General features: G+C 51.6%; 1 protein-coding gene across 4 annotated transcripts in view; it reads left to right on the top strand.

Annotated features, from left to right (window-relative positions):
- LTBP2 (latent transforming growth factor beta binding protein 2) overlaps nucleotides 1–25,284 on the top strand; it is a 130,026-nt gene that overhangs the window by 49,003 nt on the left and 55,739 nt on the right. For all 4 annotated transcript variants that reach the window (XM_075129776.1, XM_075129775.1, XM_048854681.2 and 1 more), the window contains exons 4-8: nucleotides 5,089–5,267; nucleotides 6,804–6,974; nucleotides 8,434–8,634; nucleotides 9,947–10,212; nucleotides 12,123–12,225. In XM_075129776.1, coding sequence (XP_074985877.1) covers nucleotides 5,089–5,267; nucleotides 6,804–6,974; nucleotides 8,434–8,634; nucleotides 9,947–10,212; nucleotides 12,123–12,225 — 920 coding nt within the window. The remainder of the gene's footprint in view (nucleotides 1–5,088; nucleotides 5,268–6,803; nucleotides 6,975–8,433; nucleotides 8,635–9,946; nucleotides 10,213–12,122; nucleotides 12,226–25,284) is intronic.

Raw genomic sequence — 25,284 nt, 5'->3', positions numbered from 1 at the left:
TTTATGAAAACCAGATCCTAGTGCTCAGCCCAAGTGCTGGGAGCCCCTCATGGATCTGAAAACTCACAATCCTTAAAAAATCACATTAAACTACTTAAAGGGAAATAAAAACTGGATGTGGGCCTTTGTGCTGCTTCATGAAAAAGGCCTAAAATGTGTTGTTAAAATATTTTTTTTTATTTTTACCTTAGAAATTCATTAGAGGTTTTGTCTGCCCTGAAAGATGCAATGGCCTTGTCTCTTTCTAGTCTTTTTCCTAAAATTTCCCACTATTCACACTTCTGGTGAGTTCCACCAGTGGTAGCAAAGTTTGCAGCTGTAGTGTAGACAAGACTCTCAGGGCTGTTGGCATTTTACCACAGTGTCAACAATGTTGTGCTTTTAAAACACTGAGGTTCCCAAAATTACTAACACAAGGGGAGGGGAACCTAGAGTAGACAAGGATTTGGTCATCTGTTTCCCCCAAGGGATTGAGCTGAAATGGAGACGCCCAGCTAGGTATTTCCTCACATTGTGAATGCTGTCACCCATGTCTCCTTCTGAACCCTCCTAGTGGCCTCTTGCACAGAAACAAGAGAACATTTGCTCCTAATCATGCTCTGGGTCCTTCTGAAATGCTAATCATGTTCTGGGTCCAACTTCAAACCAAGTCCATCTATTCTTGCTAAGGACCACAGCCTTGGTAACACCACCTCATTGTCAACCACAGCCACAGGCTTCATAGCATAAGCACAGACATGCTGCCTTCATCCATAGCCAGGAGGAGATCATCAACCAACAGTACTAGTGCCATTTCTGTCCCTTACCCAGGTCTAAGCACAGACAGACCATCTTAGGGGAATCTGAAGATTGCAGATATTGCCACAAGAATCCTCAAGAATCTTTCTTTAGAGATTAGATACCTGTCAATAGCAGGCAAGATCATTAGCATCAAGAGTTGGTTTCTTGTGTTAAGGTCTCACGAGAGCCTCCTAGAGGCCACCTGACAGTAACATTCTTCTTGAACAAAGGGCCCACTGTCTTGCTGCTGGCCTTTAGCAGCCCAGAGGGAGCTGGTTCCATTACACATGTAGTGACCTGAAGCACCCCAGTGCCTTTTTGACCACAGCTACACTTTGAGCAGAGGTTTTCATTGACTTGGCTATAGTGATGCCCTGGTCTCCTTCCTGAGTGGTTACAGTTAACTCAGAACCCCGCAATGTGTGTGAGTAATTAAAATGACTACTTCAGACCTGCATTAATTTGCATTACTCAACACTGAATCCCATCTGCCCTGGTGCTGCCCATTCACCTACCTTTGTGAGGTCTCTGAGGAGTTTCTCACCATCCTCTGTAGTCTTGCGTAACCTAAGTAATTCTGAGTTAACTACAAGTGCTGCTGCCTCTTTGTTCATTTCCTTTCCCAGATCAATGATAAATACATTTAAACAACAGTCCCAGCATAGAACCTCGGGGCACTCCACTGTTAAGCCTTTGCCATGCTGAAAATTGACCAATTATTCTGACTCTGTTTTCTGTCACTTAGCCAGTTTCTGGTCTGTGACAGAACTTAACCTCTCACTTTGTGATTACTCAGTTTAATGGCCTCTTGTGAGGAACTTTGTCAAAGTCTTTTTGAAAGTCCAGATAAACTGTGTTAACCAGCTCTCCGTTAGCCACTCTTTTGCTGACATGCTCACAGGATTCTAGCAGCTTAGAGAGGCATGCTTTTTCTTTACAGAGGCCCTGCCGTTTTTCCCTATCATGTCCACCTCTGCAATTTACAAATCTATTTTTAATTACCAACTCAGCCAGTTTACAAAGTACTGACGTAAAGCTCACCGGTTTGTAATTCCTTGGATCGCCTAGTGGGTTTTTTTTAAAGATCAGTACAGACGCTCCCCGGGTTATGCAAGACCCGACTTATGCAAATCCGCACTTACGGAAAAAAATCCATAAGCTAGAAATAGGAGAGTTTTGTTGTTGTTTTTTTTTTTTTTGTGTAATACGTTCCCGACTTACACAAAATTCGAGTTACGCAAGGCGTTCCAGAAGGGAACGATTGCGTAAGTTGGGGAGCATCTGTACAGCATTTGCTATGCTTCAGCCCTCCCAGTATAGAAGCTGATTTTAATGAAAGAATGCATATTTTCATTAGCAACTCAGTCACTTCATTCTCCAGTTCCTGCAAAAAAACCCAAAACCCTCTTGGGTGAATGCCATCTGGGCCTGCAGACTTCTGGCTTTATAATAAATCTGTTTCTTCATAGATTCATAGAGTTTAAGTCCAGAATGGACCATTAGATCATCTAGTCTGACCTCTTGTACATTACAGGCCATCAAATTTCACCAAGTTATTCCTATATTGAGCCAAATAAATTATGTTTGACTAAAACATATCTTCCAGAAAGGCATTCAGTCTTGATCTGAAATCACAGAATATGGAGGATCTGCCACTTCCTTGGTAGTTTCTTTACAACAGTTTGCTCACTATTTAAAATTTTGTGCCTTATTATTCCTAACTTTGTCTGGCTTCAGCTTCCAGCCATTGGTTCTTGTTATGCCTTTCTCCAATAAATGTAAGTACACTTTGATACCTGGAGTCTTCTCCCCATGAAGGTACTTCTATGCTGTAATCAAGTCATATGCTGACAAAGGCAGCATGCTCCTGGTGGGTTGGTGTTGTTGGTCAGCAGAGGGGAGCCAGCATGACAGCAAAGGTTTGTGATAGGAGCAGTGGGAGATGTTAACCCAAGAGCTGCTGGATGCAAGAAGCTCTGTGCTGGGGACCAGAATGCCTCTGCGATGGGCAGTAAGGAGCATGGCCTTGGAAGTTGGGAGCAGATTTGTACTCTCCCTGCTTGGCTTCTGCAAAATGCCCAAACCCATGAACCCCCAAAGCTGTAAATGCACCAGTGGGAGTTTGTTCCCTGTAAAGTTTCCCTCATTCATGACTTTTATGGGCTGTGTGTTTTGTTTATTTCCTTGGCCCAGCTCCTCTCCAGGCCAAGTCTCTGATCTTGTCAGTGCCCAGGACTCAGGTAGGGTTGAGGACTCATTCCCCAAGGAAGCTCCCATAGTGAGAGGAACTTACATAGAGACACTTGTGTCTGGAGTGAAAAGGGTAGATAAGAGGAGCTATAGGATTTTCCTCCATCAGCATGGTCCCATCTGATATAGGCATCCCCCACTGTAGTGATGGAGCTGGTTCCTAGAGGCTCAGGGCTTTCCTTATGCTAGGAGAGAATTGCTTTATTTCATGAATGATTTATCAGAGGGTGAGTGGCTTGTACTGGGCTAACAGGGGGAGGGATAGCTCAGTGGTTTGAGCATTAGCCTGCTAAACCCAGGGTTGTGAGTTCAATCCTTAAGGGGGCCATTTGGGATCTGGGGCAAAAATTGGGGATTGGTCCTGCTTTGAGCAGGGGGTTAGACTAGATGACCTCCTGAGGTCCCTTGCAACCCTGGTATTCTATGAACTCAGCAAGGCTGCACAAATGGTATGTATGACTGCAAACCCCCTCTAAGGATCAGGCTGCAGATGCTCCAAGATGCCACCTCACCTGACTCTGTACCAATCATCCAGTGGATGCAGGTGTTTGTGTATTAGCCCCAACTTGGGTTCCTTATTGGAATGCTTCCCTTTTTACAAGACATAAGAGAGATCAGGCTGGCCTAAGCAGCAGACTGACCAGCTCCAGAAGCAGCTCCCTTCTTCCTAGCAGATTTTAGGCTGCTCTTCTGCATAGCTGTCTCCAGAGCAATTAATTTAAAACAGGCACAAGCGAGAACATCAGTTGTGACAATGTGCCATTTTTGTCTGTTTGCAGGAGCTGGCATGTGCAAGTGTGACTGACTCAAAGATAACTAGCTTCTGGGCTGCTGGATTAAACTCTAGTACACCCCATATTATCCCATAGCACTGAATCTGTTCCCTGCAACAGTCCTACTGAGGCAGGGCTGCTTCTTATTTGCTCTGCTACTGTGAGTGAGCAGTTAGTGTGCTCTGTGTGTGCCTCTGCACAGATGCTCTGGCACACAGGTCTTAGGTCCAGAGAACTGTTTGTCTGGAGCACGTGGGATGAGAAGAACTGGGTCTCATGTTTGGTGCCCATCTGGTTGCTGTGGTATGGTCTTCCATTCCTCTGCTGGGCGTTGGACAGGCAGGCAGGCAGGCAGGCAGAAGGACCTGCATAGGGCTGGCACTGCAGGCGGAGAGGACAGTGAATAAGAGGCTGGGAGCAGCTGTTGCCTCTCCTTGCACGTTTCCCGGACTGGCTTTCTTGATTACTCTCAGCAGGTTCATCACCTGGCTGTACGGTGTTGGGGCATGGTGAATGGTTCCAGCATCATCTCTACTTCAGGTGTCCCCTGTGTTCATGGCATTCAAGCTGAGTGCACCAGAAGGGGAAGGGGGTTACCTCTGAGCATGGCCGTGTGGGCAACAGGCTTTGTGTGACTGCCCAGGTGCTTGTGTGGCCGGGCAGGGGGTTTCTGTGACTGTTGCAGCCCATCAGGCTCAGTTCAGTCTGCAACCTCAGCCCTACTACAATCCATGCTGCAGCCTTCCTCGTGCCGCTGCAGTTTGCTCATCTCCTGGGGCTATGCTACCCTGCCCAGGGCCTGCAGGGACTCTGTAGCCCCCTGGTACTCACAGCAGCTGCATGCTTTCTTCAGAGCATAAGACGTGGCTGCATGTGAAGTGCGGAAAGAAGCCATTGTGCCCCCTGGGTTCGGTGCCTTTATACTGAGATGTTTCCCAGGGAAGATGAGTGCAGCCTGCCCAATTAGCATCCAAACATTTGTTTAGTGACAGAACCGGACTCTGTATTATTCTGGAGGGTGACAGGCTGCTACAACATGCAGAGATCTGAGCCAGGAAGTCCTGTGGGAGATGCATCAGGAGAGGCGCCAGGAGGTCGCTAGCATTGCAGTGAAATGGCAGGATGGGCAGTGGTCTGGAGGGGGTGAAGAGCGGGCGCGGCTCACCCTGACTGGCAGACAGGAGGCTGGGGTTTCGAGCATAGCAGTGCGGGTTCGTATAGAACACACAGGGCGCAGCTGCAGGAGCACGGCATGGTCATCTGTAGTAAATATTCTTTTCCATAGAACTCAAGGAAGAATCGGCTCCCCCGTCTCCCAGCACGCTGGGTCTTCACGCACTGTCCGGCGCTACCCAACTGGTAATACTCAGCTAACATCCAACGCTCTACCCAATGGGAATGGGCATGAACAGAGCAGCTCTGGACAACACGCAGCCTATCAAGAGCATATGCTGTCTCTCTGGGGTAAGACCTACTGGGCTGCCAGTATCTCTCAAGGGCCTCCTTGGGAGGGGCTGCATTTGCTGATGACACCAGAATGATAATCAGAGGGGTAGCAAATACACAGGAGGCCCAGATCATCTGCCTAGCACCTCATAGAGTGGAGGGGCTGCAGGCAGTACACTGGGATTCAGCTCTAGTGAGTGAGTGGAAAGTCCAACCCCAAGGAGAGGGAAGTAAGCAGCATGGAGAGAAACCTAGGGGTGGAGGAGGAGTCTGCGGCAAACAGCAAGTGCAGGAGATGGCTTGGGTGACAGGATATCAGTAAATGGAACCTATGCTCCTAGGAGCACAAAAACCAATAACGGGTGCATGCATGTGTGTGAACTGAGAGAAGGCATAGTGCTACTCACACTGCTCTGGAGCCAGCAGCGCCCTGGGATGGTGTTGCAGCTCTAAAGAGAGAGAGAAAGCTTGAGAAATAAAGTACGAATGCTGCAGGGATTGGAGAAGCCCCATTGCACAGGGATGGACTGAGGGAGCAAAATGCAGATGGTAGGGAAGAGAGAAGGCTTGGGGGACATGATAAATGCTCCCAGAGATAGTAACTTGGGATGGGAATTTCACACTCAGGACATTGGCTGAGTCAATTCTCTCTCAGTATAATCAGAGAGCAGGGATGCAGCAATTCTCTGCCCCCTGATTTGGCTGTGGATGTCTGATTTGTGTAACCTACAGGTGGTTATTTCTTTTGGCTGGCCCCCATAGGCCTAGTAAGGTGCAGAGGAGCAAGGCTGTTAGAGACAGCTTGTATGAGATTGCCGGGAGAGAACCCCACCCTGACACACCTAGGGAGGGTTCAAAGTGCCCCCTGCAGCTCCTAAATGGGGGTTCTCTCCTGTGGGCCTCCTGAGATGTGGGGTACAGAGTGTTCAGGTGGCGTCTAGCCGAATAGCTCCAGATTGTGGGCTGGCCGTGCCCTGTTGCCCATTTGTTGCCAGCCAGCAGAGCCCAGCAGGCTTGGAGAGAGAGCCTGCTCCTTTTTCTGGTTTGAATAGTTTAACTATTTTGTTCTGTCTTTAAAAACAAACACCTAGGACGTTCTTCACAGAAAATGCTGTTAAGGAAACGAGAAGGGCGCACAGTGAAACGTCTGGAAGTCAGGAAATGCCACAGTTAGGGCTTGTCTACATGGGGAAATTTACTGGTATAATTATATCTGTAGTGGTATGACCCCCTGTGGGGGCACTCTTATTCCATTATGAGTGGCCTTTTCCCTGTTTAGCTTATACTGCTTCTAAAGTGACATTAGCTAAATCTGAAAAAGGCCAAGAAGCAATGGCCAGAATCACAGAAAAGGTAGACCCCTGGGCAGAGAATGACTCCCTCTCCCCACAGTTCTAGCAGAGCAATGGTCCAATCAGAGAGCGTGTGCAGCAGTGCACAGCCACAGCTGCCCTGGTGCCTGGCCTGCCATGTGCAAGTCCTGCAGTTAGGGGGCAGTTGCTCATGGGGCTTGGCTGTGCTGCTTCCATTCTGCCCTGGCTTTTTCCTTCACAGGGGCCAACCTGACAGAGAAAATCCGAAAGATAAAGATTGTCTTCACCCCCACAATCTGCAAACAGACGTGCCGGAGCGGCCGCTGCTACAACAGCTGTGAGAAAGGGGACACCACCACCCTGTACAGCCAGGGGGGCCAGAACCATGACCCTAAGTCTGGCTTCCGCATCTGTGAGTATCCCAGGGCTCCAGCCTCCTCCCTGCCTGGACTCCTCCTCGTGTCTCAACAGACTCAGGCCATGGCTTCTCCCTGATCTCAGAAGAATGTCTCACTCTCCCAATCAGGAGCTATTTCAGCTTCTCTGGGGGCCGACCTCACCCCCCCACACACACTTCCTCCCCTGGGAGGGGGAACCTCATCTCCACCGTACTCCTCCCATTCTGGGTGGGGGGAGAACGGGTTTCAGTCAGAGCCGCAGACAGGCCTCACAGTCTCGCTCCCAGTCAGGGCCAGCTTGCTGCTTTCATTGGCATCCAGTCTTGGGGCTGCCTTTCATCACCTAATTTCATCCCACCCTCTCCTTTCACTCATGTGGTAGCCAGGAGAGCTGGCTTCAGGTTGTGAGTTGTTTCAGTGAACAGGGCTGCTGAAATCTTTCCTCTTGTTTCCTGGATGCTGGGATTGCCTGGGAATTTTCTGTGCCATCTAGTGAGTTGGGCAGACCGTCTGCCCCTCACACCAGGGATCCACTCAGGCTCCGGCCCCCTGGGTGGTGGGATAGGGCTTTTCATTTGCTAGCCTCGGCAATCCCATGGCGGTGAGATGAGCTGTTTCAGAAGCACAAGAGTCCAAAACCAGGGGAGTTTGAGAGAAGCCCTGGCAGAGGTGGGGACTGAGCCAAGCAGGCGGTTTGTGTGAACTACCCCAATGCCCCAACACAGCTGGGTGTCTCTTCCCAAAGGCTGACTGAGTAGTCCCAAAATCTCCTGACTTGTAAGTGATTTCTAAGTGGTGTTCTTGGAGAATGGTGGGTGCCCATCTGCCAGGCACACAGCTTCACCCCAAGTCTAACAGGCCACCAGGGGACCTGAGGCAGGAATGTCTCATCGAGCCAGGAGAGAGAGTTGCCCATTGAGCTCCCCTGCCCCTTGGCTTGTGAATAGTAACCCCCGCCAAACCAGGTTTCTTGGAAACTCTGATGCTGAGGGCAGGAATCATGCTAACTCCTCTCCGACTCCACTGTATGCTGTTACATTAGCCCCCAACCACCTCTAAGAGATCCTGCTGGTGCCAGCAGTATCACCCTGGCTCTGTGGGGCTTTGCAGAAGGGTGTGTGTGTGTCTGTCTGTCTCTGTCTCCCTCTCTCTCGGTCACCAGCCACAATGACAAAGCCCAAGGGAGAGCAGATCTTCCTCAGCCTCTGACTGAAAGAGACTTGCTCCATTCTGAGGTAAGGGAGGGTCTGTGGTTTCTCCTCTTGCTCTGGTTAGGGTGAACCCCAGGCTGCCACCAGGCTGCTTTCAAGAAACGAGGGGCCTGCTGCTGTGCTGGACCTGCTGCTTGGTTATTGCAAGGCTGCTGCCAGGCCAGGCCACTCATCTGGGATCCCAGGGCTGATGCTGGGCCACTCACTGGCCAGAGGGAGTAGCTAGGCTCCTCTGTTAAGCCGGTCTCTCTTTGCCTTACAGATTTCTGCCAGATCCCCTGCCTGAACGGAGGGCGCTGCGTAGGCAGGGATGAGTGCTGGTGCCCATCTAACTCCACAGGGAAGTTTTGCCACCTGCCAGTTCCAAAGCTGGAAAAAAAACAAGTGGGGAGAGTCCTGAAGACCCTGGCCAGCGGCTCCATGAAGCAGTCCATGTACACACTGCCTCTGTCCAACCAGCTTGGTGAGTGCAGGCCTGGGCCACCGACCCTTTCGGTCTGCCTGCACGTGTGGTTTAGAGAGCAGCCCTGACTGAGTACCTGGGCCCAACTACCCTCCAGAGCATGGGCTTGCAAAGCTAGTGCCAGGCTGCTTGTGCCCTGGAGACTAGAACATTTCTGGACAGGGGTGTGTGGAATTCATGGGGAAGGGGAGGAAGGTCTCTGGTCTGGGAGATAATAGCGGGGGAAGCAGTGGGGCTAGCTCTGGAGTCAGTGGAGGAAGGAGGTAAGGGGTTGGTCCCAGTGACAGTGGATCCCTTAACCCTGACACACTCTGTGCACTTTGGACAGCCCCCTCCCTCTCACTCACCCCACATTCCACACGTGAAGTATGGGATGGAGTGATTGTTATTAGATTAAAATATTGTGCCTGCCCTTCCCTCAAGCCTGGTGTCAGTTTTCTCCCAGGAAGCCCATGACCTCCCCACCTTGCTGCCAAACCCTTCAGGTCTCTCTCTCGCCCACGAGTGAGAACACACTTCTGAGCAGGTCCAGGTATCTTGGTATTCCAGTGGCTTCACCCTCTTCTCTCTGGACCAGTCAGTTATTAGAACGTGGGCTCTTTGGGAGGGCCCAGGAAGGGGTGCAAGCGCTCGAATGTGCATGTGGGAGCTTGTTGCGAGCACATGGTGTCAAGGCCGTGTGAGAGAGCGTGCAGATGAGCAAGTCCCACGTGTACAAGGCCTCAGCCACCCAGAGGCAGCAGGACCTGAGTGTTGTGCCTTTTCCACGCTGTGAGAAGCACCCACAGGAATTAAACGCCACTGCTCTGTTGAGGCAATGCTCAGGGTAGGAATTTCAATGCACGGCTGTCAGGGAGTATGAGAGTTCAGGCTCCCACAGTGCCGTGGACGCAGCCAAAAGGCTGAAACCAGTGGGAGCTGGGCATGTGCCTCTAAGTGTGGTCTGCATGAAGGCTGCCATGGGAACACTGGACTCTCCTGGCTCGTGCATTTAACCCCCACCCCCACCGTAGCGTGGCATTAACCCAGAGTGTTGCACTAAAGCACCGTCCTGTGGGTTCTTGACGAGCTTGTCTCAGGTTGCGCAGGAAGGCTCTTCGGGGTTTGCCCAGCTGGGAGACTAGGCAGACGTTTTCCTTCATGACACAGGTTTTCTCTGGATTTCCCCATGCGGTCGTCCCAGAGTGGCCCCAGCAGTCAGTGTCCCCTCCACAGTGACACACTGGCAAACGAGGAGCTGCTCCCAGTGCCAAGTAGGTCACCTGGGCAAGCGTAGCTGAATTGTCAGTGTTGGTCTAAACTCATCTTCCAGCTTCCTTAAACCCTTCCCTGGTGAACGTCCACATCAACCACCCACCAGAGGCCATTGTGCAGATCCACCAGGTGGCCAGGGTGAGGGGCGACTCGGGCCAATCGGAGGAGAACAGTGTGGAGGCTGTACTCATGTCTCAGCTACCTACTGGGCTACAGTACAGCTACAGCAATGGGAACAGCAACAGCATCACCAGAGAGAGCGGCCAGCAGCAGCGGCCCCCGGAGCTTATGGGGAGGTGTTTCCGGGAGACACTGCATGGACAGGTAAGGGCTGCACCTGTCCTGCTTTGGGGGAGGGGGTGTGTGGAGCCGTGAGGGTGTGTGAACATGAGTGCAGTCCATGTGGCGGAGTGCATATGCGGCGTGCTGGCATGCAGGCTGTGCGTGCAGAGTGCAGTGCCTTTGAGAGGTGCAGGTGCTGCATCCGTGTGCTGTGGGTGCAGCTGCAGTGATGTAGTGGATGCATGTGACCCAAAGACGGAGAAAGAGGGCATGCCAGTGGGACCTGGGTCGCCGCCTGGACCCCGTCACGCCCTGTGCCTGTGTTGCTCAACCCTGACACCTCTCACATACAGTCTCCTTTGAATAGGTGCCCTATTTATAGAAACATTTACAGCAAGACTCTGATTCCTGGGTAGGAAATGTAGGAAAGTTCCCCTCAATCTCACACAGTAAGTGAAAGTCTGATTTTCATGGACAGTTACCTTCCTAAAAAGAAAAGGAGTACTAGTGGCACCTTAGAGACTAACCAATTTATTTGAGTATAAGCTTTCGTGAGCTACAGCTCAGCTCACGAAAGCTTATGCTCAAATAAACTGGTTAGTCTCTAAGGTGCCACAAGTACTCCTTTTCTTTTTGCGAATACAGACTAACACGGCTGCTACTCTGAAACCAGTTACCTTCCTGTGCATCTTGGTCAGATCTAGGGAAGCAAATGCTCCTGGCGAGTTGCCTAGCCCTTCCCCTGCACTGCCTGGATTTTATTATTTTACCTTTCCCTGTTGGAGATTTCTGGCCCCCAGTCTAACACCTGTGAATTCCCAGGGCTGAGCTCTGAGCGAGACCTATAGTCTGATGGACTCTTCCTTCTCCCCCAACACCATGAATACAGCCCTTGCTTTCAATCTATTCCTGGGACCTTTCCCATCATTTGCTCTTTTCCATCCAAGACATTTTTAGCTGGATTTAATTCTCAGCAATTTCCTAAAGCAAAAATAAATGAGATCAGGCCCCAAACATTTGACATGTGAATACAGGGCTGGAAAAGCCCCATTCAGCTATGTGAAGATGGAGAGCTCTCTAAACCCAACCTCAGTCCCAGGGGACTCTCCCTCCGAGGGGCCAAGTTAAAGGAGGCCCCGTAAGAGATACGATGGTGCTCTTCTGCGACCCATAAATCTGCGGAGGGGAGCTCTGCAGTGGGAAGAGGGGCCACGCTTGCTGGGAACGTGCCTTGTTTAACTGGAGCTGTGGCTGAGCAGCCTGGGTGACGGCAAGGAGCCCAGGCAGGAAGCATTTGTCTCTTCTGTCTGGGTCTGAAGCAAAGGTGATTGGAATGTGAGCACTGGGCACGTGGCCATGTGTCAGATGGATGGGGGCCAGATTTGGCCTGTGGGCCGCGACATCTCAGCTCTAGTGGGGAAGCCTGTAATCCAGAGGGGGAAAGAGAATCATTAAGCAAACAAAAGCATTTTACCACAAGCTCCCCATGTGGGCTGGAGCTGTGCACCCATCTCGATGGGTAATCCCCGGGTGGCTCACTGGCCTTATCCCGGGCTTTGCTGGGTGATCATCTCTGGGTCATGCTCTGGTCTGTCTAGCACCCCCTGCTCCTCCAAGGGGGCAGTCCCGGGGAGGCTCGTGTTTTTCTGTCTGTTAGACTGTTTACTGTCTTAAACTGTGTCCCTGGCCCCGCTCTGTCCCTGCAGGGAGCTTTGCTGTGATGGCTGTGTTAGTGTCTAGCACAAGGCAGTCATCCCCTGTGCTGGCTCTGCTCCCCTCCTCTGCAGTGAGCCAGGGCTTTATTCCTCCTCCTTGCCCCCCTCATACTACACTGCCTCCCACACTGCCCTCCCTTGGACACCCTTGCCCTGGAAGGGTGGAGGGGCTGGGAATGGTGCATGGCATAGTCCCACTCTGAGAATCCTGATGCCTCCTCTCCTCCTCCCTTTCAGTGTGCTAACCCACTGGCGGGCCTGGCCAAGTTTGAGGATTGCTGTGGCAGTGTAGGGCTCTTCTGGGGGGTGAACCGGTGCATCCCATGCCCCCCGAGACCAGGTAAGTGCTGCTGCAAGGGAAACTTTAATGGGGACAGTCCATGGCTTCTCAGTCCCCAGAGCTGATCTTTCTCCACACACGCTAAAGAAGGTAGGGGGATCCAGAGAGAACAGAGGGCTGCTCCAATCAGCTGAGTAAGCACAAGGCCTCTCTCATTTCAGGCCTCTTGGAATGTAGGTGTCCTTTGCTGAAGGCCTCTGGGAAGGAGGGTGCATCTAACGTGGTGTCTTGGTTGATGCTTGTCCTCTCCAGCCTCAGCCCATGCGCTGGGAGGAGCGGTTTGGTTTGAGCGCTGGCTTGGAGCCCAACACTTTCCCCACAAACCGCCTCTGTAAAAGTTCAATGCAGCCAGTGGCTTGCTGCGTGCCAGATACATTAGGAGGGCGAAACAGGAAAACAACGGCCGAGGTTTTAGGAGGTGCAGCCCTAGATTAGCCGAGGAGGCTGCAGACTCAGCTGATAGAGTTACGGGCCTGCTCTAGGTCCAGCGCGGGCTTGGCAGGGGCTCTGGAAATAACACTACATCAAACAATTGGCAGGAGTGTGCTTGGAGTCCGTTCCAGGGACACAAGAATCCAGCTCAGGTTTTTCTGCTCCCAAGAGCTGAGCAGACTGACCCAGCACAGCTATAGGGGAATCCTTAGCCACTTGGCTAGGACCTTGGGCCCTCACTATGGGGCTCATTCCTTGGGGTGCTAGGGTTTCTGGGAAGGACCCCCCATCCTGGGGAAGGAGAGGGAGTTTCCCATGGACTAGGTGACTCCTGCACTGTTCAGGACTGCTGCCCTGCTTCCCTCCTTGTGGGCAGACACATCTGTGGGCTCCAGCCTGAGATGGGGCAGGAAGCTGAGCCCCCGGGAAGGCCAGTGGGGTGGGATGTGCTCCAGGATGGGAGGAGTGATGCCAGTAAGGGTGAAATAGTCTCTAGCCTTGGAGAGAGTGCTGAGCTCTTCAGCCCCCTCTCTGTGAGAACATGGAGTTACCAGCAGGTAGTCTTCGCAGCTTGGCAAGATGGGCTTAGTGTTGTGCCCCCATGCTGCTTGTGGGATGGTGGATGGGGTCTGGTGCTTGCCCCTCTCCCACATCCTTAGTGGGACAGGGCCTGGAGCTTGCCTCTCCCCTTTTGGCATGATGGGGCCCAGTGCTCCCCACCCACCGGCAGGACAGGGCCCGGTGTCATCCCCCTTGGCAGGTACAGGGCCACTAAGATGGTCCTGGCACTCCCTGAATGGAGGTCAGGTTTCAGTCCCATAGTAGGGTGAGTGCGTAAGCCGGTGTGCAGTCTGGGGAGAGGATTATTGCATTGGAAAGGGGAGTCTCATGTGACCAAATAGCCGCTGCCAGTAACCACTCAAACCTGTGTGCAGCCAGCCGGTTCTGCCCCTGCCTCCCAGGCTCCTTCCATCCCAGCCGTGGTTAACCAGCTAGAGAGCTTGCCAGGGGAGATCGTCCGGGGCTGCTGGAGTCTCTACAGCCCTCTCCACCTATGCCCTGCATGAGCCTCGCTGGATGGCAGGGACACCCTCTCTCCAGGCTCAGTGAAGTGCGATGCCAGCATTGGAGTCACAGGTGCTAAGTCCCTGCTCTTAGCATGTTGTGCGTCAGGCTGCAGCTCTCCCACCGTGGCTTTACGAGAGCAGGGAGCCTGTGCCCTGGGATTCCTTATTAGGATTAGATCAGCCTCTGTTCAGAGCCCCCATAAGAGATCCCCCCTGCTTCTGGGCAGGCAGACTTCATTCCCCCCATCACAGTGATCTGCAGCAGGCAGCCCCCAGGCACCATCAGCCCTACAGACAGAGAAAGGAATGGAAGCCTGGTGGTGGAGATGGCCAGGCCAGTGTGGTGTGAGCAGTCCTGAGTGTCGTGGAACTGAGGTCAGAGAGGGTGTGCTGAGAGGGGGTGGGCTTATTGGCAGGGCTGAAGCCAGACTAGAATGGCCCTGGGGTACCTAGTGTGGGGAGCTGGGAGAAAAGGATGTTCTCTGGTATTTGGTGAGAAAGGGGAGCTGGCTGTGGGATAGTCCTTTGAGTGCAGGGAATTCTGTCCTATGCCCTCTGCTCTGCGGAGTGCAGTGGGCACGGTGCTGCTGAGCTCACGCCTGCTTGCCTCAGCCAGACATGGGACTCTCGCCTGCCTCCCATCTCTTCACCTTGTCTGTCTGTCCATGCTTGGCACTGTAGTATCAGAGCACCTACACCTCCCCTCCCTCCTTCCCCCACCATGGGGACTAGCAGAAATAGACCCCTGAGAGCTGGACGACAGGAGTAAAGGGGAACAGTTACATGGAACAGGATTATTGGCACCTTCAGGTAGTGCCTTGAGTCAGACCCACCTCCTGCTTGCGTGCATTTACATAGTCATTTAGATCTTTCTGTCTTCCCTTTGCTGCCTGTTGCTGGGATGACATTTGTCTGAGATGCTGGACTGGTTTCTCCTCAGTCATGGGCCATGCTAGCTGGAGCCGTGTTCCCTGAAATGTGGACTAGTGCCTCAGCATCTTGGCACCAATGTTAAAATGAGGTGCTCTGAGTTGCTGTGACCCTCTTGCCCTGTGGGACTCTGCTGTGGCCCCGCTTCTTGCTGCCTGTTTCTCTCTGCTGGCCCCGGTCTGCTCCAAGGGATGAGCATGAGCATGTGACTATGCGAGGGATCGCATGGTTGATGGGTTCAGTACAAACAGGGAAATACACCATAAAGGCATTCTACGCACACACTTTCTCCCCTCCCCAGCCCCCGTATTTGGTTTCTAGTAATCCTCTGACCTTTATCTCCTGTGACAAAGTTCCTCCTCTGCCTTGGTGGGTCCTGCACTTATTGGCGGATTTGCTCGCCTCAGAGGTTCACGGCAGCCCTCAGTTTGGCCACTTTTATGGCTCAAATCTGCCGTTCACTCAGTTAGCCTCATCACTGGCAAACATGGGGAAAAGGAAGAAGAACAATCCCTACAGTCTCTGCTGATCCACCTAGTGGATCGGGGAACAGGCCAGAGACCTTCCCTTCTGGTGGAACCCACAGTCCAGGTCAACGCCTCTGGTATCAAGTAGGGAGTTGGGGGGATGGAGGGAACCCAGGCCCTGGGCCCGGGGCCCTGTGGACTGCAGCTGTCTACAGTGGCTCCTGTAACAGCTGCATGACAGCTACAACTCCCTGGGCTACTTCCCCATGGCCTCCTCCCAACACCTTCTTTATTCTCACAACAGGACCTTCCTCCTGATGTCTGATAATGCTTGTACTTCTCAGTCTTCCAGTAGTACACCTTCTCACTCTCAGCTTCTTGCAACTCTTGCTCCCAGCTCCTCACACGCGCACCACAAACTGAAGTGAGCTCCTTTTTAAATGCAGGTGCCCTGATTAGCCTGCCTGACTTAATTGATTCTAGAAGCTTCTTGATTGGCTGCTGTTCTAATCAGCCTGTCTGCCTTAATTTTTTCCAGAAAGTTCCTGATTGTTCTGGAACCTTCCCTGTTACCTTACCCAGGGGAAAGGGACCTACTTAACCTGGGGCTAATATATCTGCCTTCTATTACTCTTCTGTAGCTATCTGGCCTGACCCTGTCACACTCCATAATTGCTGTCTTCACACCCTTCCCATCCCCATGTTCTCTGTGCACATCCTCCATTTCCCCTTTCTCTCTGCTCCCTTTATTGAGAGCAGGGCTGCAAGTGGCATCTTCATTGGGCTACCGAAGGCTGTAAGAACTTCCCACCTCCCTGCCCCTTGCCAGGCGCTGGGTATCCCATACCAATGAATTCTACAAGCGTGAGGCCCAGCAGCTCCCCCACCCCCCCAATTTACACCCCTGGATCTCAGAGAACTGCAAGGGCTAGGGGGACACAAATTCCATAGACTTTCAAGGGACCCTCACGGCTGGATTGGGTGCCGCTCTTCTACTGTGCATGGCAGGTGAATGTCAGTGAGAGAATCCCAGGTTACTAATGTGTGTTGAGTTTTTCACTCAGGGGGGCACAGAGTGCCCCTGATTCCTGCATGGGAAATCTTGGCCATCAGTGGCAGCAGGGACCAGACAGACATCCCATAGGAAGCAGGCTTCACCCCTGCAAACACAAAATCTCCATCTGTGCTCTTAGCAGATAGCCGGGGAGGGCACTAGCTTGTTAGAAATAACCATTAACTCCCAGTGGCTCCCGATTCCACGGCTTGCCACACTATGTCCCTGTAGCAGCTGGGCTCAGGGGAGCGTGACATTGGTTCAGATGGCTGTTTGTCTGTTGATTGAGCTCAGACAGATGGATGCCTGTCTGGCTTTCATCAGATTAATTCCATGTGGACGTGAAAGTCGACAGCAAAGAATGTATCCCCCATGTTCTTCCTTCCCATGCCACCAGGAAATCCCGGCCTCAGTCCCTGGCTTTGGGCTACAGTCTCCCCTTGAAGGCCAACAGGCCCTTGTATACATTGGCAGAAATTCAGGTTAGCTGGAGAGGCCCAGAGCTTCCATTTTTCTCTCTAATTCTGTGCAAGTCTCTATCTCTGTTGAATCCATCTTTGCTTTGCTGCTCCTTAAACGGCCCTATGTGGTGGAGACCACACGGTGTGAGAACAACCAGACAGCTGCCATGTGCTGGGGCTGGTGCAGCGGGAAGGTTGCACTGCTCTGAATGAGGGCAGTGCCACTGAATTGCTGATGTGCTTTTCCCTGGAACGTGCTCTCAGCATCTGATGCCAGAGGTCAGACAGAAATGGGACAGGGGCACAGGTTCCTCTTCCACATTCTCATCTCTCTCCTGGAGGCACCAAGTGCTATAACCTCTCTTCACCCCCAGCTTTGCTCCATGCCTCCTCTCCTCAGGGCTCTCAGCATCTATGGATGCTCCTTTCTCCACCCAAGGTGCTGGTATAAAGAGGCCTTCTACCTGATGCTTGGGGTGTATCACTCTGCATTGTGCCCACCAGTAGAGACTCCACATCCCATGTTCAGAGCCCAGCTGTTTCTTTCAGACTCAGACCTGGGCCCTGCACATTGTTCATGTTGTTGGGCTGTAGCTCATTGACCCGGTCAACCACTTGCGCAGCAACGGTGCATCCTGCTCACATACCGCTTTCCTCTGGCACTGGGGATTTCCAAGAAAGCTCCCCTCTGTGCCCTCCTGTCCTGGGGAGCTGTGCACCAGAACCCAGTCTCGACAGCTCTTGGAATTTCAAGCATTCCAGCAACCAGAGACGGAAATGGCAGAAATTAGCTCAGCGTAAACACTTACAAATGTACGGTAGGGCAGCCAGGCGAGAGCTAGACAAATGAAGAACTTGTTTGGATTGACTTGCTGCCTGAGACACTGGATTATTAGTTGAGTCTGGAGACAGCCGGACGTCTCTGCTGACTTGCAGCTTTTATATTAGGTACACATTAGTGTGTGGGAAACATCAGAGAATCGGATGGAACCAAGGCCGACAGCTCTCTGAACTCACCCGCCACGCCCGTCCTGCCCGTTCTTCATTCACCTAGCATCAGCAGTGGTAGGGGCATTTCATATGCCACATCTGTGTCCAGTGGAGGCTGGGGCTGGGATGTGCCCAGGTGGGGTGTATTTTACTCCAGGCAGGGTATCAGCCCCACAGCTTTCATTTGCATGTGTGATTTTCAGTTGCCTGGTTTGTCCACTCTCTATTGGGGGGACATGGATTTCTATGCCTCCTGGAAGAGGTGTGTTTGAGAAGGGATTTGGAAGAGGAGGTGTGGCAGAGTGCTCAGGGAGCGGCTTTTGCCCACGTTAAGTTGGTGGTAAGACATCCAGGAAGAGAAGTTGGAGACAGGCTGAAACATGGGATTGGGTGGGGGTCAGGAGATATGTCAGGAGGGGTGAGGTAGATCTGTGAGTCACTGGTGTATGGAGGGTAATTAAAGCTGTGTGAGTGGATGAGATGATCTAGAGAGAGGGTGTGAAGGGATCAGAGGATGGGGCCAAGCATGGAGCCCAGTGGGAGCCACTTGCAGAGTGGGAGGCAGGAAGGAGGATCCCCTGGAACAGTTGCTGACCAGAATGACCAGAGAGGCTGGAGTGAACTGAGGCATGAAAGCCAAGGGAGGGCAAGACTGCAGAAAAGAGGATGTGCGACTGGCAGGGTCAGAAGTAGCTGAGAGGCTGAGGAGGAGGATGTTAGATTGGAGGCCCTGGGATTTGGCTGGGAAGAGGTCAACGCCTGTGGGGAAAGCAGTATCAAAGGAGTGCGGAGGGTGAGAGCCAGGCTGATGTTTGTGTCGTGTTGGAGAAGAAGCTGAGTTACAGTGATGTTGTCAGCATCCCAGCATGAGGTCAAGAGGCCTGTGACAGGAGGTGGAGTGTTAGGACCATTCACAGCAATGCAGTGTTATTTCTGCTGACTCACCAGTCTAGACGACTCGTGGTTAGCTACCAGCTTGGGGTTGGAGTGCCTCTGTGGGGTACGAGGGCCAGGGAGTGCAAAGAGGAGAAAGTGAGGCGAAGAAGATGGCTTTAGCTGAGGGTTATATCTTACTCTTAAGTTACCAACAGAGGCAAACCCAGGCAGGGCATGAGTTTGGCCACTAACCCTGTGGCCTCAGCGCAGTGTCCCTTGCCCACTACAGAAGCCGAGGGATAAAGGAGAACAGAAATTGAGAGGTTTTCCCTACAGCTAAGGTGTTTGCTGCACCATAAGACACAGCAGAAACTAACACAGAGGCCAATTCCCCAAAGTGCTCGGTGATAGAAACTCCAAGAGAACAGAAATTAAAGTCCCGAAAGCTTCTCCAAGCAGATGGACCCCCCCTCCGCCCCCCTGCACACACACATACCTCTTTTCCCAGCCCCACTGCGTTTCCTGTGGGTTTTGCCTCCCAGGGCCATTCTCAGTCTGGCAGAAACCCTACCCTAACGCCCTTGGTGCTGCCTGTTTCAGGCTTTGTCCCCACCAGCAGAGGCTCAGAACACTGCTTCGCCTTCTCTAGGATGGGGCCACAGAGTGGGAAGCTTAGCAAGATAGAAATAGCACCCATCACTTTTCCGCAGAGCCTGGTTAGCTCTGTGGGAGTGAGCATCCCTGCGAGGATGGGGTGCTGCTGGATTTGTCCAGGTGTTGTGTACCGTCTTTTGCACTGACTAAATGGCTGGGAGAAACCACTTCCCTTCTGCCCCTCCCAAACAAGCTTTCAAGAGTTTCTGGCTGGAGCAGTAAACTAGTAAAGCAGGCCCTTTCAGACTCTGCCCCTTCCCTTCTCCCACAGGATAGCCAGAGGTCAGCCTAGCAATGGGCCCAGATCCAGCAGTCCTGCAAACTCCCTTCCCAGTAGGGTTCACTCCTGCTGCTCTCTTTCTTCCCGCCGACCCCACCCAGGAGGAGGTTTTAACTTCATTAAGATACCGTTCTTTGAAGGCCATCATTTTATTTGTATTTCTCCCACATTTTTCAAGGTTTTGTCCTAGAGAAGAATCTGAATGTACTGGAAAGTTGGATCCTGTAGTGTCTGGCTTGGCGTCTGCAATGTTCCCCATATGGACCTCCCACCGTGTTAGGCATAGCTGGCAAATGGCTGGCAGCTCCCCCAGCTGGAGCCACAGTCATTAGATCTATGGAATGGTATTGCAAGCCGCATGCCATTCTCCCCGCTGCACCCTTAGGCATTGTAAAAGCAATTGGAACCCTCTTGGAAACCAAACTCTGGCTGGCCTCACCACAGTCAGATCAGGGATGATGCAGAGAAAAGAGATTTAAAAGATTTGATGAAGCCTCCAGAAGGACCTAGTTCTACTGGAGTGGCACAGTCTGCCATGGACACCGCTCTCACTGTGGCGATGCACATGGGCATGGCTGGAAGTGGGGAAGGAGCTGAGGCTTACACATGATTTCAGTTTCATAATGCTTCTCGGCCAGAGGAATCCCAACAGGCTTGAGACACATTCCTGACTTGTTCTCTGGAGGTCTCCCTTTGCCCATCACTCAGGGGTGGCTGGATGGGCTGCAGCAGCTGGTTCACAGTGCACAGCAACACAACACAACCAGTTAGCACATTAAACGCAGAAGAATCTTGTATCCAGTTGGAACAGCTAGTAAAGTAGAGTGGAGTTACCCGAGCTGAAAGTTACCCCAGCCACCAAGGCTAACAGTCCAAGGCGGGATCTTGGTCACAGCTCGCCTCGATGACAGCACCTCCAGCAACACAGCACCCCTTGCTGGGGCCATGGGGAATGTTGTGACTCATGGGGAAGCTGTCTGTCACAGATCATCTGGAAACAACACATCTGGAGAGCAGGACTCTTTAGCCCAACACCCTTTGGGCAGCTTTAGAGATTCCTATTCTCAACTGTTGCAGAGTCTCTTGGGCCTTGCGATTGTCCACTGGCTCCAAGAAATGGACTCATTCCCTCGCCCCGTACCTAGCAGTCTGCCTGCTCCTAGGGATGCAGTCACTTGTGTGCTTTCCCTCTGGAGCCCATTGCTAAGGCTGAGCTGTCTGCTTTTCTGCTGGCAGTGGTTTCAGCAGCTGGGTCAGAGTTTCTCCACTTGGGGAGCAGGTCTTTTCTGCTGTGTGTTAAACCAGGCTGAGGTTTCAGTGACATGCTTGGAGCCTTTACTCAGCCCAAGGAGAAAGGATTTTGCAGTCTGGTTTCGATTAACCGCGCACACTCCAGCCTGTTTCTCTCTGGCTGGCTCCATCCCTGGGTTGTTTACTGAAGGCCTATTGACTAAAACCCAAACTAGGCTGAATGCTAGAGATAGGATTTCTTGGCGGCAGAACACTGGGCTCCCACTAGCCATCGACTGCCTGTCACGCTGATGCCATCCCTAGGTTTCTTGGGCCCGTGCTGCACATTCTCATTGCACAGCCTTGGTTCCTTGCCTGTCTCTGCTGATGCCGCTCTGAGAGCTATATTCTCCTTTTGTTGGAACCTGCCTCCTTTTTTCTTAGGAGGCCTCCTGTTTGCTGCACTCTTGGTTCACTGTGTGCTGACGGTTATACCTGGCTCCGCTCCATCACCTCATAATCAGCAGTGACTCATAAGACCCCCTCTCCCAGTGGCTCTCCCTTCACCTACAGAGCTTCCTAACAATCTCTGTTAAACACCCTGCTCCCCACCCCCCCATCCAGTGCCTGCACCAAATCAGTGTGTCCAGCCATTCATCACTCTCAGTCTCTTCTGGCTTCTGTAAACCCTTGGGCCTAACTCATTCCCCTTCCACACACAACTGCCATCACTGTCTTGGAAGGTGCCTAGAGCACTAGAGAAGAGATGTAACCTAAAAATACATTCATCAAAGTGTGCAGAGACCTGGCCAATGGTGCTTCCATCCAGTGCAGTGTCTCCAGAAGGGCTGGCGTTAAGTGGCTTTGTGTCCTGAACGTGGCCAAGGAATCCAGCTCATTTTTGATTCACCGCCAGTCTGGGGACCCTTTCCATCCTGCCTGGGGCAGCACTGCCCATGTGCTGTGTCAGTACCCCAGGGGCAGTGTGGTATAATGTATCTGGCACTGGGCTGGGAGCAGCTCTGTCATTAACCTGATGTACAGGGCAGCAGGAGCCCAGGGCCACACGCTGGGGAGGGGGGCAGTGAAAGCCAGGGCCCTAGATTCTCCTCTCCTGGGATGGTTGTAATTGGGTGGCAGATGAGAGAAAATAGTATCTCGAGTCTTTCTGACTGCGTAAAGGTCAACTTGATGGACTGAAAATCCCCTGTGACTGATCTTCTCGCTGGTGGTTTCCTTTTTCATGCTGACAAGCTTGACTATTTTAACAGCCGAGGAGATAAGCGGCTGCGTGAGCCCTGGGAATCCAAGGCTGTCAGTGGAGCTCACTCACTTCCCTCTGTCGGAGGCTGTGAGCTAATGGCACCTGCCTCCCAATGAGATCACTGAGAAAGCACGTACCCCTTTGCCGATGTGGAAGGCAGGCCTTGCTTGGGACGCTGCTGCATTTGCAGCTATAACAAAGACTAGGCTTGCTCAGAGTTGTGAGCCTGGTTGACAGGGGGCTGGGGAAGGGCTCTTTGGAAAGGGCTCCTCTCTGTCCTGTCTAGAAGAAGTCCTGTTGCACAGCCACCTGGAGAGCACTCGCTCCTTAAATGCAGATCCTGCTGCCTGAAGAACTGGCAGGGAGGCAGGGCTCAGCAGGCACAGCATTTTAATCTGGAGCCAGACCATAATGCCTTCAAACAAGCCTGAAATCTCCCTGCCCAACAGGTGCTGCTCAGCTGCTCCCTAGGGTATGTCTACACTATGGGCACTATAATGGCACAGCTGCAGCGCTGCCATGTAGACGTTTCCTGCATCGATGGCAGGGTTTCTTCTGTCAGTGTAGGCAATCCACCTCCCCGAGCAGCGGTAACTAGGTTGAAGGAAGAATGCTTCTGTCTACACAGGGGGCTAGGTAGCTTAACTTCCGTGCTCAGGGGTGTGAATTTTTCACAGCGCTGAGCGCCATGGCTTCATCAGTGTAAATTGTAAGCATAGACCAGGGCTAAGCCTCACTCTGACCTTCTGGAAAAGAATCAGACACAGACACAGAGGAGCCCAGGACCTTCTGGCAGCCTTTGCTGACCCTAGCACTGCCGCTATTCAATCTGAGCACCAGATCTATTTTCTTCCAGTCACTACCCACTGTTAAATTCCAGAACACTAACCTACCAAGCCTGTCTCCCGTTGCCAAGAGCTGGGAGGTTAAAAGTGGATGGTTAAGTTCAGATGCAGTTCTCCTTCACTTTGCTGGCTTTCCAGATTGGCCTTTTGTTGATTTCCTTGTCTCGGTTCACATTGTATTTCAAGGAAGGAAATTATCCTCTGCTTGCGTAACCAAGTCCAAGCTGGCAGTTAGTTGACATCCTCCTGCAGCCATAGGGTCTCATCGCTTTGTGACCATATCCTGACAGAAAGAGAGCAGCCTCCATACCATTTCAGACATCGTGTCTTGGTTCCCCTTGGTGCAGAGATCTGCTCATGTTACGCAACAGTTGCTCTTTCAATGAACATGGGTTACTTCGCAAAATTAATCTGTTCGTCTACAGCAGTGGTTCCCAAACTGGGCTTCATGAACCCCTGGGGGTTTGCGAAATGTTACAGGGGGTTCTTGGGAAAAAATTCCCTAATGGCGGACAGAGCTGTCCCTAGGGACCCTGGGCAGCACAGGGCCAGCAGCCTGGAGCCCCTGGACTTCCAAGAGCTAAGCAGATCAAAGCAAGCATTTCTACCACACTGAGGAGATTTAAACTTCAAGACTCCTTATAAGAAATGGAAAGGGAGGCGGATATTTGTTGCTGTTTTTAAAATTAAATAGGCAGCTAGTATTGTTTTTTAAATTATTATGAAGAACAGGTTTAAGCTTTGTTGTAACGTGCGTTGTTTGCCTGGGCTGTTCAAGACCTGAATGCCGGTGTAGGAGGAACTCTCTGAGTTGGCTTCTTAAATACCTTCATGCTGTTTCACATCTGATACTCCTTGATGAAACATAGGAGCCTTGTCTTATAATAGGCTTATTCAAAGTGATACAAGCTACGAAAGTGAGATCTTGGAAGAGTGTTGCCATTTTCATAATGTAATAAAAATACTGTAATGATAAATAATTAATAATAAATAGTGTGTAACAAGCATGTCATAAAAAATTTATATTTCCAAGATCACTGCTTTTATAATTTATACTCAGGTAAAGTGATCAATGGCTCCATGTCTAGTTGGCAGCTGGTATCTAGCGGAGTGCCCCAAGGGTCGGTCCTAGGGCCGGTTTTGTTCAATATCTTCATTAATGATCTGGAGGATGGCGTGGACTGCACCCTCAGCAAGTTTGCAGATGACACTAAACTGGGAGGAGGGTAGATATGCTGAAGGGTAGGGATAGGATACAGAGGGACCTAAACAAATTAGAGGATTGGGCCAAAAGAAATCTGATGAGGTTCATCAAGGACAAGTGCAGAGTCCTGCACTTAGGACAGAAGAATCTCATGCACTGCTACAGACTAGGGACCAAATGGCTAGGCAGCAGTTCTGCAGAAAAGGATCTAGGGGTTACAGTGGATGAAAAGCTGGATATGAGTCAACAGTGTGCCCTTGTTGCCAAGAAGGCTAACGGGATTTTGGGCTGTATAAGTAGGAGCATTGCCAGCAGATTGAGGGGCGTGATCATTCCCCTCTATTCGGCATTGGTGAGGCCGCATCTGGAGTAGTGTGTCCAGTTTTGGGCCCCACACTACAAGAAGGATGTGGAAAAATTGGAAAGAGTCCAGCGGAAGGCAACAAAAATAATAAGGGGGCTGGAGCATATGACTTATGAGGAGAGGCTGAGGGAACTGGGACTGTTTAGTCTGCAGAAGAGAAGAATGAGGGGGAATTTGATAGCTGCTATCAACTACCTGAAAGGGGGTTCCAAAGAGGATGGATCTAGACTGTTCTCAGTGGTAGCAGATGACAGAACAAGGAGTAATGATCTCAAGTTGCAGTGGGGGTGGTTTAGATTGGATATTAGGAAAAACTTTTTCACTAGGAGGGTGGTGAAGCACTGGAATGGGTTACCTAGGGAGGTGGTGGAATCTTCTTCCTTAGTGGTATTTAAGGTCAGGCTTGACAAAGCCCTGGCTGGGATGATTTAGTTGGGGATTGGTTCTGCTTTGAGCATGGGGTTGGACTAGATGACCTCCTGAGGTCCCTTCCAACCCTGATATTCTATGATTCTGTGATGAAAGGAGAAAATCCCTGGAAATATTCATTTTTAGGAGGGTGTTTGTGAGACTTGACATTTTAGTGAAAGGGGTTCACAGGTTGTTAAAGTTTGGGAACCACTGGTCTAGAGTCTGACCATTAACTTGCTTCATTAATGAGCAACAGCAATCTGCCCACTGCAGATAAGAGTCACACTGGTGCTAAGAGGGTACAAGACTCCATGACTTTCAGTATCTTTCAGCCTATTTATTGTCTTCAGAATGGAGTCTTTCTCCCCAGCAGTGTCTGGCTGATGGTGCTGGGTGTGGTCTATGTCTCTGTAAAGGCCTTTTGGAGAAGAAGTTGAGCCTCACTCTCTATTCATGTTCCATCATCGTCTGATTGCAGGAACACCTTGCTCCCTGTTGGAGTGCTTCCGTGTTACAATGCTGTGACATTT

The sequence above is a fragment of the Caretta caretta genome, chromosome 6 (genome assembly GCF_965140235.1).
Source record: "Caretta caretta isolate rCarCar2 chromosome 6, rCarCar1.hap1, whole genome shotgun sequence".
NCBI classification, from domain to species: Eukaryota; Metazoa; Chordata; order Testudines; family Cheloniidae; genus Caretta; species Caretta caretta.
Note: the sequence above shows the minus strand (reverse complement) of the source record. Positions and strands in the feature narration are given on the sequence as shown.